The sequence below is a fragment of the Echiichthys vipera genome (genome assembly GCF_963691815.1).
Source record: "Echiichthys vipera genome assembly, chromosome: 7".
Lineage (NCBI taxonomy): Eukaryota > Metazoa > Chordata > Actinopteri > Perciformes > Trachinidae > Echiichthys > Echiichthys vipera.
In genome coordinates, this window is record NC_139832.1 from 25,046,564 (window position 1) to 25,061,732 (window position 15,169).

Below are 15,169 nucleotides of genomic sequence, written 5' to 3' on the forward strand. Positions count from 1 at the left end.
ACCCATTCGGATGCATAGTTAGAAAACTTACTATACAGGCTATTTCCAGAACAGCTGGATGGTGTGTTTATCCAGTCAGGCGTGAGACAAGTTCATAATAATGATTGATATGACTAGATGATGAATGAGAAACCATATTATTGTGTAAATCCTACAACATCCATAAACCTATGGAGAAGACACCTGTGATGTGCAAATCATAGCTGCGGAAAATTCAAAATGCTTCCTTGTTGCAGTTGGAAAAAATACCGTGTCCTAATTGACAATCTAGTCCAAGACCCCCCCCCCCCCCCCCCCCCTCGGAAGCATAAACAAAATCTTCATCTTGCTGTTAGTGGTGTACACAATGGAAACTTAAAACTGACCACATGATGGACTTTATCATCTAAAGCCCAGTTCTTACAGCCTCTGTGTAGTCGCAGTGGTCCATTCTGTCATCTGCTCAGGTACACATTACAAGTGCCTCTGTTAGAGGCTGTGTGTGCGCTTGTGTCCTTAAGGACGTATAACAAAGTCCAGTGGGTTGAACTGTGCTTTGCCTTAACACTGTAAAAAAACACTTTGCCATTACATTATGCGTAGGATGTATTATTATAAAATGTCTAACATTAAAACCGTATAAGACTTGTACTTGTTGAGACTTCTACTTCTTCCTGGACTCCTAAGTAAGTCCTGCTGTGCAACTCTCTTAAGCCACACAAGGAGCTAAAGGCCAAAAAGATAAATAGGTAACTGAATAAAGGAGAAGTCAGATTGTTGGTCTGAATTTTGAAAAAACAAGCACAGACATGCAACAGAATTATTAAATGTCTTACTTCCATGACTTGAAAACAAAAAGTATTTAAAAAACCTGTGCCACTCGACATGGTCCACACTGACCTGCGGTAGGTGTACAGGTAGGGTTGGCGGATGGCTTGGAGGGGAGCCCAGATGATGAAGCCCAGCAGGGCGAAGGGCAGGGAGGCGAGGAAGAGGAGCAGGTAAAGGGGCGCGGAGATCAGGACACACAGGGTGAGGAAGGAGCAGGGATCCTGGGAGCGTTGGCGCTTCTCCAGTGAGGTGGCCACACAAGAGCCCAGGAGCCGGTCCAGGAGCCAGTAGCAGGGGAACACCAGGCTCCATGACATGCCATCCAAGAAGTGCAGACAGGCACTGGTGTACGGGGTGGCGTGGAGGACCATGTCTTTCCTTCTTTCTCTCTCTTTCTTCCTCTCTGCGACTTTCTCCTGCTCACCTTGCACGCTAGGTCCACACCCACATACACTCTTTAATAAAGCGAACAACAAATCTATTCCAGGGATTACATAAACAGAAATAAATAATAATAATAATCAGACTCAAATATAGACCCTCCCCCCTCCTTGGAGAGAGGTATACTACATGATTTGCGGTGATTTTTATTTTCACAGGCAAGCTTGTCTCAGTATCACTACCCCTCCCTCAGCAATTCCACCCACTACACGGGGGGTCAAGGAGCGCAGTCTGGAGGTAGGGGGTTTCCATGATGAGAGATTTTCCGTTGGTGACAGATCTATGATTGCGAGGACTCCAACAACCGCGGGAGGGGGTGGCTATAAAACATCACCGTTTCCTCAGGACCTGGAGAAAGTGAGCTGATCGACAGAAGAATAGAGGAAAGAAAATAGGGAGGGGGAGAGTGAAAGGGGAAGAACAAAAGGCAGGAAATCAGTGATTGACTTCTGATGTAAACATGCTGGGAGCCAAATTAACCTGTAAATCTCCTTATGTTGTGAATACATAATGAACAGCTGCTTGTATGTCCACAGGCAAAAATGAGAGAATTGGGTTTGTGTGTTGGCTCCCATGTTTTCACCAATGCTATTGTGTACTGAATAAACTCGTATCCAAATGAAGATAAATAAAGCACAGTACATTGGAACCATCAAATAAAAATATCTTCAATAGCTCGTAGTTCACTGAGATGACAATAACAATTCAATAAATCTGCCTGCTAACTACTTCGTAATATGTGGGCCACATGTGTCTTGTGCAAAATTATTTTTATCTTTAAAATCTTTCCTGATACAAAACACAACAGTTTTTTCTCTTTTTCTGCTATTTGGTCTTCACGCCTAAAAACAACAGATTGCAAAATGTTCACTTAATCAACTTTTTGTGGCCACAAATTAAGATACGTTAATAAAGTGGAGGAAGCTTTAAAGTTTGTAACCTTGCTTTGGAAAGAGAACTTATTCAAGTACAAAAAACAGTAATATCAAGTAGCCTAATGTTACCCTCAGAGCAGCTAGCTTAATTCCCATAGGTAGATAAGATTTCATGAAGCATTAAGTTAACAATTCTCAAACTGACAGCTTTTAGTTTTTTAACATGAATCTAGCTATCTTTTCATATATAGTGACATTACTGCAGTAGGTTACACTAACATTTACTTGTAAAACTAGCTAGCAGGACTAGAAAACTAGCTAGTCCTCACATATCGGACTAACTGCCTGGGTGGTTTGATTAATAATACAAACTAAGCTAGGACTACTGTCACAGAGTATAATGTTACAATAGGTTAACTGAATGTCTTAATACAACATTTGCACTTTAATTACTGTAATCAATCCTAAATAAACAGCTAAAAGGCAAATGTAGTGAGGTAGTATATAACGTTAATAGTCTTGACTTAGTAGCTTCATAAAAGCTCTTCCATACTCCCCCTATGCTTTAATAATTAACGTCCCCTTTTTTAAACAGGAAATGAGCTGTGGAAATATTTCCTAGTAGTAGCCTACATGTAATAAATGGTTGCAAAAGGAGGACAATCAATATGATAGCAATTGTTTTAAGGATCTTATTTTCTTACAGAACCAGAAACTATAGTCCTTAAATGCTTTTCAACTGACTCCACCAACACAGGCCACAGAATAATTAATTCCACCAGCATTAATACATAATGAATAGATTAATTAATTAATGGCAATAGCCAAGGTTTAAGAAGACACAAAGAGAGTGTTGACCTCAGTGTAACCTCATATACCCCACAGGGACCACCAGAGCAACAGTAGCCTACAACCACACTCACTCTGTAATCCATCAAACCACACAGCTGAAACTCACCATATGTTGCACACGTGATGCTAACACATGTTAGATGCACAGTCTAAACCAAAACATGCAAAAGGGGGGTGACCCGATAGCTATAGGGCGCATACAACATCAATCCCCTAATCTTTTCCCCACATGTCCTGTCTCTCTCCACTATCATCACCATAAGATAAAGGCATAACATGGCCCAAAAATGAACTTGAAGCTATGTTAATTTTGCACAGAAGTTCTTACTAAAATTATACTGTGGTAGCCTATTTAATTCACACAGGAGTTAAAAAAAATACGCGCATATAGACTATTTATGAAATTATCAGAAAACATGCTATTTTGTGATATCATAACCGAGATATGAAATGAATTATATTGGATAGTAGATTTTGGCCAGCCTTATATGTAACTGAATCTTAATTAAAAATGTGGAACTGGCATTTTGGCCAGCCGCGTTTAAAACGAGATGGTGCTGATGGGTTAATAAGCAAGACTTTTTAGGGTGTCTCTAAAAACACTCTCCAAAAGGTGCCTATTGAAGAAGAGACTGTGCAGTGTGATTAATCAAAAGACACGTTTGATGCGCACATAAGCATGGGGGGTTCTATGCTGGTTGCATAAAATGTAACCTCGACTTGCTGTGTGTAATTGTGGCTTCACAGTGCGCAACATCACTCCAGTTCTCCAGAAATCATCAGGCTCCCCATACTTTGCCTGATGCGCTTTGCCGAGGTGTTTTTGAATCAAATCAAATCAACTTTCCATATATAGCACCTTTCATACATATAAAAATGCAGCCCAAAGTGCTTTACATTAAAATAAAATAAAATAAACCCCCTTGACATCCCAACACCATCAATCGTGTACACCGTCAATTGTGTACACATACACACACACACATACACACACACTACACCGATACGTACCCCCACCCCCCAACCCCCCAAGATAAAATGGAGTATGGCTGCATGGCTGAGCACTGATAGGCCGAGTGAGGAAACACCACCCTAGGGGGGCCAGCGCCACCGAGAGCCATCCAAGCCCACGACTACAGGGGACCCATACCACGGCCATAACGCCCTGGGTCAGGACTCCCCAACTATCCAGCCCCCAGGACGGCACCCCCGCAGGCAGGCCAGACAGAGTGGAGGGCCCCCATGAGGAGAACGATGGAGCAGGAAACTAGAAAGAGACAATAGATAAAATAGATACTAAAAGAAATGAAAAACCTCCTAAAACAACATGAATGAATGTAAATATGAATAACTGAGAGCAAAGGGGCTATAGTGGCACATCTCAGTGTGAGTTCAGTTTGACTGACTCCAGCTCTGATCCATAGCGTCTTTTTGAAGTAGCTAGTGTTGCTTATAAACTTGCATAATCGGTATTTTAATACAGGAAACAATCATTATATTTAGTCTGACCAGAAGCTGGAGATTATCCAAAGAGCCCCATATAGGCTGTATAAAACAAGAAATGTGGTCTTTCTGACCTCACCCATAGGTTTCTGAAGAGCTAAATGTTCCAAAAGGTTGTGCACGATGGATCTGAGGCGGCCAAATGAAGCCTACAGGTATGCTCGCCATCTGTCACGGCACCAACCTGTCATTCAAAGCGTCACACCCTTAATTATGCAGAACTTTAAGCCTTAATATGATTTAAACGAGTGAGTCCCCTATTAATTCACGCCCCCTACAGTTGTCATAAAAGAAGAATTAGCTATAGAGACCAAAACCGTCTTTTGTAACAGGCTGTAAAAAAAGTTTGGCTAAGTTGAGCATTTTAACATGAGGGGCTACACTGAGGTTTGACTTGCTTTTGGAGCCAGCCTCAAGTTGCCATTAAAGGAACTGCAGTTTTTGTCATTTCCGCATTAGCCTTACACTTATACAGTATAACAGTATAATATTTTCATTCCAAAATGAGACTGACAGGCTCATCTTCTGAACAGCACATATATGACAGAATAATAATCACTGTCACCTCCATCCTAGTAATCTTCTGTAATGTCAAAACCTTTGTGTACAGTAAGGATTCATGTTATGACAGCAGTTGCCTATTGACTCACTTGCTGTCTGCTTCTGATCGACTTCTTCTTGTGCTGGTTAACTGGGTGAGAGAGCTGCTGACTCACCAGTAGTGCTAACCGACATGATTTCTGTGCTTTCAGCTGGTCGACTAACTGACAGACTTTCTGAATGGTTTACTGACTTGACTTGTGATTGGCAGATTAACAGGTTGACTGTAAATTTAGTCACCTGGCAGTCTGTGATGTAGTACTTGGAAACTCAGTTTCCTTAAGATAGTGAATATAACTGTGATGGTAACTGGTTAAAGCACTGAACTCATCAATGAAACACTAGTATCCATTCAGCATAAACAGAGGACAGAGGACACAGAGTGAAAGTAAGCGACTTAATTAAAGTAAGCAAACAGAAGACTAACCTTCCTAAACAAACTCTAATTCAGATAAATTCAATTTTGCACTGTTGCTTGGTATTTTTTCTATTTCACAGTAGCTGCAATTTGCAGCCTTTCATCATTAAAATGGACTATTTATGGCTCACTGTTTCACCACAAAATACATTCAATAAAAACAAAAATTATCTATTTAACTTATTTCATGTGGAATGTTTTTGGTGTTCAAATATGTATTTCTTCTCGCTAAAGGACACTATTCACCACAGTAAACAAGGTCATCCAATGGTAAAATATTAAGAAAAGAGGGGTAGTAGTGAGTAATAAACATAGAAAATGACATGACACAGTTGAGGACCATTTTTCCAAGGGTCATTCCTTTAAAATCTTCAAAATAAATCGATCCATCCATCCATCCATCCATCCATCCATCCATCGGTGACACTGCACAAAATTGCCAGTTCATTGCCAGCTCAATTTTGCCCTCACTGGTGAACAATACCCAAAGATACTTGAACTCCATTGCTTGGGGCAGTAACTCACTCCAAACCTGGAGAGAGCAATCCACCATTTTGTGGCAGAGAACCGTGGCCTCAGACTTGAAAGTGCTGATTCTCATCCTCACTGCGGCGCACTCGTCTACAAACTGTTCCAGTGAGTGCTGAATAGCATGGCTTAATGGCCAACAGAACCACATCATCTACAGAAAGCAGAGACACAGTTCTGAGCTCCCCAAACCCAGCACTCTCCTCCCCCTGTCTGTGCCTTGAGATACTGTCATCATAATCACAAACAGCATGGGTGACAAGGAACAACCCTGACAGAGGCCAACACCCACTGAAACTGTGCTTGACTTTGTGCCGAAAATACGGACACAAATGTCCACAAAACACATGTAGAGTTGATGGGAGAACTCCCATGACCCCTTTCAAAACCCCTTCAAGGGTAAAGAGCTGGTCCATTGCTCCAAAGCCAGGAGGGAATCCACATCGCTCCCCCTGGATTTGAGATTTGAGGCTAGCCAATAATAGAAGCACACCCTCTGGTCTCCCTTTTTAAAAGGGGAACCACAACCCTAGTGTGCTACTCCACAGGTCCTGTCTCTTGCCCTGGAAAAGGCAAGTCTTCCCCAGAGTCTTCAATCTGTATCTTTCATGTTTTCATTTGTTTATAAAGAAAAATTAAGGTTTTAATGTATTGCATCACATGGATAAAGACTGTGAAATGCAGTCGTAAGACCCAGACAAAGCTAGTATGCAGACCTTGAGTTAAGGGAATAGTTTTACATGTTGGAAAATGCAGTCATTCACTTTCTTGACTTGAGTTAGAGAAATTTGATACCACTTTCATGTTTGTATGCTCGACATAAAGGTAGGGCCTACATGTGTTTAGCTTAGCTTGGCATAAAGCTAGCAATGCTCTGTCCAAAGGAGAAAATCCCTGTAGTTTACAAAATACTTCCACAAACCACAACTTTTTTGTTTTTACATCCGGTTTTTGTATGATTGTAAAAAAATAGTTGTGTGTTCATTTTAAGGTGCTAGTTGGTGGATTTTGTCTCACACTTTTTTCCTCTGCTTTCTAATTTTAAACTAAAGTAAAAAAAAAAACAAAAAAAAAATGTGATTGAAAGTGGTATCGATCTTCTCATCTAACTCTTGGCAAAACAGCCACAAAGTCCATTTGGCCAGCTTTTCCTTATCACTACATCAAATATTAAGAATTAACCTTCACACTGAAGATATATTCTTCAGATATATTTTATTGCCACATATGCATAGTCAGCAGTGGGTAGGTTCTGCCTGGAGAAAAGCAGGGAACGATTCTGAGGCAGAAGCTCACCATGATGACTGACAAGGGGTGGAACAAACTGAGAGGAGGACAGCCTTTGTTAATGGCATGCTTCTTTTATTGTGATGTGTTAAATACCATGACCAACACAACATTTAAAGGCATTCACGATCTATGATGAATTTCCTTTTTTGAAATTGCAGATGTCATCAAACACCAAACCCAGAAAACACCCATCAATCACAGCTGATATATCAGCGAGCCCAGACTGTCACACTTGTGTTGTGTTATCGGGGAAACGCAGCAGTGCATAATTCATACCCAAACACTTAGACTGAAATACACAGCGGCGGCAAAGATCCGAGAGAATGCCAGCTGACATTTTAGTGGCAAAAATGCACACCCATTCAGGCACAGACACACCAAAAAATATAACAGTTCAAAGACATATGCATGCACACATAGACATACATGTTTACAGTGAGTCAATTTTGTACCACAGTGAATCCTTTGTTTTTCTGGATTATGCTGAGGAGCTGAAGTCTACTAATTAGAGCTACTGTTTCCGGTATCCTGCTGCCACCAAAGTTTCACGAGAGGAACAATGTCAACTAATGGAGACAAACACTGTGTCTGCTTCAAACTGTCTCCTGTGAGTTCACTGACAGTGCTCTACTTTTACTATTTATATGATAGCCTGCCGGCCAGAGATTGCCTGGGTCCAGACTTTTGAATCCGCTCACTCCACCAAGCTGACTGATTCATCTGGCATCATGACATGAAGCAACCATTTTTTAGTTGAAAAATGAGGCAATCTCCAATGAGACTAACGTTCAGCCAATTCACCCTGGGACCTAGGCGGGACTAATGCTGTTGTCAGGCTGTTTTCAAGCTGTCTCACTATGTCATCGTAGTTCATTTTTACTTTGCTCTGCTGCATTCTTAAATCCCTGGCATAACCAGTATGTTGGCACGACTACCCTCTACGATAATCGAATTTCCCTCCCCCATAGAAATCGGTAACAGTGGAGGCAATGTCCGACTGTACATGGAAACGGAGATTACCGAGCTGACAATTCTGCCGGAGAAGCAGTTGAGCCATTTTTATTGTTCAGCCTCGGCAAAAATTGCCTGGTAGTTTGATATAATGGGCCCGAAAGGTATCAATTATACCTTCAGAAAGGTCACCAAGGCCATAATGTAAAAAGTACTGAATTTACATTAGATTTTTTTTTTGGACCCAATGGAGTAACTGATTGGGCTTAAGATCTTACTGTTAGCTTACTGTTGTACAGTATCAGGCCAGATTCGGGATGATCGATTTTTGTGTACATTGGCTGGGTACAGTTTTAATGATCAATATTACATTTAAACATTTTATTTTGTGGTCTAAGATTATTTTCTGGGCTTCATCACAGGTAGACAGGATATGGGGAGAGAGGGGGTCAGAATTGAACCCCAGGCGTATGTATAAATATATGATTTGCCAACTAACAGCCATGTCCATGCACAGCCTATTGTTCCGATCATACATTTAGTAAACCTTTAACCAAAATTACTCTATTAATTTTTTAGAGCTGCCAAAGGGCAAACTAAGCCACTGTTAATGTTTTTTCTAAGTGCCTTTTTAAAACAGTTAATATTTTGTTAGCTACTGTATGTGGGCTCCAAGAGAGTGTCCTGTTTTACATTACAGAGAGATGAAAACTCTTAGCTAGTATTCAATAAGAATAGAATATTATAAGTGGTGCTTTAATCAAAGAGCAGTATGGGAGTGTGTCTCCCCATTTTCGAAAAGCAATGACACTTTAAAATGACTATATCCTCGTTTACATACGTAATGACCAATGTGAATAAAATTAAACTAAATGTGATATATGACACATGAGGGGTAGAAGATGCCAAACTTCTGATTTCAATTTCCCTTTGTTCTTTATATTCCCTCAGTTCTATACTCTTATTCTTATATAAATTGAGCACCATCAATGGGCTTATGTTTCATAAAGCATAGTACGGTATAGGAAGACAAACAGCAACATAGCATTGCAGTACACGGCCTAACAATTACACTGTCCCATCTCTAATTGCACACCTAAGTCAATTGCCTAATACGATGCATACCTCACTGTACTTGGAAGCTCATTAGGGCACACTTTGACAAGGGAGGAAGGGAGTGATGAATGGCCACGTCATCTTGGAAACTGTTTTCTCACAGATCTCTTCCAGATATTTCCCTCCTCAGTCCCAATCAATACTGTCTATCTGGATAAACAGGAGAAAAACTGTGTGTGAGTGCTTGTTGTTTCAGAGTAATAGTAGAGAGTATGTGCATGCATGTGAGTATTGACAGGCAAAAGGGTCATATTCACTTGCTTGTGTGAGCTCATCGAGTGTTTGTTTACTCTGTAAGCATATTTGACATGTATGCTGTGTGAGGCAAAAACCATTGTGTGTGTGTGTTCATGCACATGTACTGTATGTGAGTGTCTGTACAATGTAGCGCAGCGGTTGAATAGAGCGTAACAGTGATCAATGCCCTCGTTTTGTTTAGTCAGAGAGAGAAAGGAGCATTGAGCGACGCACGCACGCATAGCTCAGAAATGTATGATGAGGGAATAATGATAAGACAAATAAGACCCTCTGGCAGAAGCTAAAGTAGTGCTGAAGTGCACATCAGAGTCATTACGCCCTATCTGAATCTAATGCATCTTTTAATTTTCCTCACTGTCACTCTTTTGTCTCGTCTCGTCTTTGTTTCTGCTTTAATTATTCTCTGTCTCTCCCTTTCTTCTTCTCCTTTATTTCCTGTGTCTGTATCTCACACACAGCGTACTCCAGCAGCTTTTGCAGGACCAGTAGATAATTCAGCAATTGCGACATGTACTGTACACACACATGCACACGCACACACACGCACGCACATGCACATGCACATGCACAAGCACACACACACACACACACACACACACACACACACACACACACATACACACACACACACACACACACACACACACACACACACACACACACACACACACACACACACACACACACACACACACACACACACACACACACACACACACACAGCAAGGACCAGTGACGTCACTCTGCTCTCAGCATGCTCCAGGGAGTTCTGTTGTCATGGTGACCTAGTCACATGCACTTAGTGACTGTACTGGCGTGGCTGCCTGTCAGTGTACGGACCACACACATGGACACAGTCAGGACACAGCGTTGGCTCTTACACTAAAGTGTTTGCAGGGTGTAAAATGTGGTCAGACACTCAGGAGCAGCGCATGTATGCAGCTACAGTGAAGCACGTCAAGCATTTAGTGTTTTACTGGTCCATCAGGGGCTATGTTTGAAACAAGTGAAACCAATATCACATGTTTTTCCCTGGATGGTTATTTTTCAATTAATTAAGAACAGTGGCTTTGTCAACGGCTACACATTTCCATCAACAACAAAGTAATCTGGGCTTAAATCAGGCCCGTGGGAACAGAGGGGCAGAACAACAACTCCCATGAGCGCTCTGACTTCTCAACTGGACTGATCAATTGTCAAATTATTCATCATCATTGAGAGATGAGACTCCAGCTAATTACCCTTAATGTTTCACAGCCGTATTATAGCGTATCCCAGGAGGTAGTCTATGTGTGTGTGTGTGTGTGTTTGTGTGCCACACTGATGCTTATACAGTATGTGTTTGTGTGTGGTTAGACTGGAAAATAACAGTAAACCCAATGGATTACTGTTGGAAAAATATGTTTGTGTTCTGCATTTTGCTGTGTGTTCATTGTGTGTTTTCCTAGTTGTGTCCATCCCTTTTCTTGATTAGTCGTTGTGTGCATACAGAAACAAAAACAACACGACTCCATAACTGGTGAGTTTGAACATAAATGCAGTTACAATTGTAATTTTTATTAGGCACATGGCACAGTGTTACATTGATGATTAAGGTTTTTAATAATTTCCCGGCTACAAAGAATCAGAAGAAGAAGCACAGCTCGGATTGTGTTTATTCAGTGGTGGAGGTCAGATTTTGGTTCTTGTTTTGCCACAAAATAATGCATCCTCTTTTTTCCATTTATAAAGCTGCGTGTATATCGTACACTGTGATTTACAGAGATTCTGTAGTTTGTAACCATATTCAGTCCAAACCAATGAAATCTCAGAAATCATTAAACTAACTAAATTACAAAGGGATATCATCTGCTCCTATAGGGTATTGTATATTAATATTTGAACGGTCTACTGTGTTTAAAGAAGAAAAAGTTAAACTCCACCTGCTTATACCGTATTCCCACCATTTATAATATTTATTTCCTATAAAAAAGGACTTTGTCACACTCATTAGCAGTTGTATTTGTATTTACAGGAAACGAGAGTTTGAGGTCTGAATGGCTGAGTGTTAAAGATAATGTTCCCACTGTCTGTGTTGTTATGAAATTAACAGTATCTCCTACACCTTAAATATCCACAATACTTGTTGAACTATCAAGGGCTCACGCTGTCCTCCTCTGTCTCCTTCGTCAGTGTAATTATAGTTGTATAACATGGTTAGTGGAAGTATATAATACCATCACTATGAGACACAATGTAATCAGTGCGGTGATTCGATCAGGACCTGCTGCCACCTGTTATGGAGCCACATTGCTCCTCACATGACAACAATGAGCTGGGATTTTGGTAGGCTGGTTTAAGGACAGGCTTTTTGTAGCTTAGGTGATACACAAGAAAGGTCTGAAGGAGTGCAATTACTGAAAACATATTCAGTAATTGAATTAATTAATATAAAACACAACTAGCTAACTAAAAATACAAGACTTAAATAAAAATACATGGGTTAGAACATCACCACAATGGTCCTTTAACGGGGAGACATTATATCCTTGATTCTAACCCATGACCTTTTGTTTTATGGCGTCCTCTCCTTCATGTCTCAGTCTGGCTCTGTCTCTCTCTACTACATTTACCGTCCCTTTTCTTGAACATGATCTACGTAATAAATTGCTCTGCAGAGCAGCACAGCTTCACCTCTGGACTGCTGTTAGAGCTTTTATACCATTAACCTTCTTTTGATTTAGAGCCCACTGTGTCATTAGCAGTGTATGACTGCCACTACGACTTGTTAATGCCATGATATTTAGTTAATGTCTGTGATATTTATAAGCATCCCTGTATCCTTAAGAATTATATCCATATTGGACAAATTCACATCTCACATTTTACATCCAGATACATAAAGATAGACAGTGAATCAGGGAGAAAGAGAGACAGAGAGACAGAGAGAGAGAGAGGGGATGACATGCAGCAAAGAGCCACAGGTCAGACTGGAAGCTGGGCCGCAGCCAACGACTCAGACTACATGGGGCGCACACTCTACAAGTTGAACTAGAGGTCGCTCCAGTATGTCTGGAGAGCCACACACCAGGAATTGTATGCCAGTTTATTAACCATAAGCACAATCTCAATCTGACCTACACAAAATGTATTCTTCGTACAATATCGTACAAATATGACGCACAAAAATTCATATGATGTCTTAGGAAACAGAACAGAACAGAAGTCAACCGTGAGACAGCGAAGGACCGGAAGTTGAAAGCCATCGTTGCTTCTGGTGTCGGTTAACTTTGGGCACCAAAACTACCATTTCGTGACCGGGTTTATCCGACAAAAGGTGACGATTAGGTTGGGCATCAAAATGAAGAAAACAGTGAAATACACATACAATAAATCCGTCAAAAACACTTGAATGACTGCATATTACTTTTTATTGTTATATGAAAGGTGCAAGAGAACAGCCTGTTTAGTTGCCTGTCTGTTTAAAGTTCTTGGGGAGTACTACATCACATGAGACAATTCACTGTCTTGATCGCTTGACCCCTATGTCATACTAGTCATGTGATCTAATGTCCATATAAAAATATTGATTATAGCTGCTTTAAAGGCTCAATAGGCAGGAAACCTAGAAAAAGAGGGGATTGTTGAGTGTACATGGGTCATAAGCCTGTGAATGTTCTCATTTGTCCAGGTCATCGTTATCCGCAAAGTGATTTCAGTCAAAAGCAACTGGACTTGGTTATTTGTCTAGGAAGACGTTTCACCTCTCATCCAAGAGGCTTCATCAGTTCATGTACGCATCTGACCAGGCTGGGACTGGTTCAACTAACTGATGTGGAGATCCAGGTATTTAACCGCTAACAAGGCCGATGATGTCACTGAAACCCTTTGTGCTCCAAGTGCCGCCGTTGGAGTGGCAGTCGTTGGTGGGAAGTAGGTTTCGACTTCGTTAGTGCTCTATTGAGTCTTAACGACAGTCCTTGGAGTCATAGGAGGCCATTTGTGAACAGTTCTACTTTGAGGTTAGATTGTTGAATCTCCTGGGAAGGGATGAAAGGGCAGCATTGTAAATTGGAGATAAGTGGAAGAACAACTCCACACCAGTTAGTTGGACCAGTCCCAGCCTGGTCAGATGCGTACATGAACTGATGAAGCCTCTTGGATGAGAGGTGAAACGTCTTCCTAGACAAATAACCAATTCCAGTTGCTTTTGACTGAAATTGATGTTGGGTCTACATGGGTCTCATCTCCTCAGCTCTGACCAAAGCTCTTCCCACCTGACAAGCACGGGTATCTGATGCACACGCTTCATACACGCACCAGACGGTCCCTGCCCTTGGCTACGGTTAGCAGGAGGCTAAGTCTTCTGTCACGGTGTAGATTCTTTTCAGGCTGAAAACAGAGCCTAGGAGAGACAGAGAGGTCTGATCTTCTCTCACATCACTTTATTAACTTTATCCTCAAGGTTATAACGAAGTTTTTGCCTTATACTGCCAAAAAAAAGCTGTCTACTGAGCCTTTAACCATTATTTATTGACCGTAGCTGCAACTTTTGTCATTGGACAATCAAAACGTCCATGGTGATATCATCGACTGTATAGTGGGATGACAGCTTATAGGTCATCTCAACCTCAGACCAGGGAACATCGGACCCTTTTCCTAAAAATTGATCATAATATCTACTGTTTTTCAAATATATAAATCACCAGACTGCTGAAGTTTCATCTCCTCAAAATGATTCCAGTCTTTCATGGATTTACAATCCTGTATGAGGACCATTGTTGTATAAAGAGAACTGGACACAGAATTCAAGGTAGAATCCTGTCCATTCCAATTAAAGTTGCTTAGTGTCACACAAAGCCAAAAAAAATATTCCCAGTTATCACATCCCTTCCGTAATCCCTTTATTCATCTTTTCTTTCTTATTACAACAACTACAGGGGAGAAATCACAGAGCCAGAACAGGCCCTCATCCTCGACCTGCCTTTGTTTTTCTCCTTTTATTACTCCTCAACCATCTGTTTCAATAGAACAACCAAAAAATGAAGTTTCACAAAGACACTTGTGGGGAGTGAGAAAAGCAGAGAAAGTAAACTTGAATCAATAATGGTCTGGCCTTTGTACATTGCTCCTTCTATTCTCTACCTACTGACTGTTCACCACTAATTGGTGTCACAATCGAACTGAGTATTCTTCAAAAAATATTCTTCAAAGTACAGTAAATACACATTGAAGCCAATTGTCAATTGTCTGTCATCCTTCCTTGCTCTCCATAAATCATTATCTCTCTCTCATCAATCACAGCTGCATGATAGCTCGCCAGTCATTATGAGACAATCCAATCCATTTAGACCTTCCCACAAAGCACATAGTCTTACTCGCTACGTCCACATTCAGCCGATTAAAATTATGACTCAAGATTACCCAGCAGACCTCTGGGCACCCGTCCATTCAGGCTCAGAGCAGGCATCAGATGGACAATTTGTGTCCGTATGTCTTCTTGCGCACATACCCTTTTCCTGTGTGTACATTTGCATGAATGTGTGAA

At 41.0% G+C, this 15,169-nt stretch overlaps 1 protein-coding gene across 1 annotated transcript in view; it reads right to left on the minus strand.

The window, feature by feature from the left end:
• Window positions 1-1,181, minus strand: part of smpd3 (sphingomyelin phosphodiesterase 3) — a gene marked incomplete at its 5' end in the record, with an annotated part of 31,825 nt that extends 30,644 nt beyond the window's left edge. Inside the window, one exon of the mRNA XM_083916072.1 lies at window positions 880-1,181. Within this exon, the coding sequence (XP_083772198.1) occupies window positions 880-1,181 (302 nt within the window). The remainder of the gene's footprint in view (window positions 1-879) is intronic.
• Window positions 1,182-15,169: the final 13,988 nt, after the last annotated feature.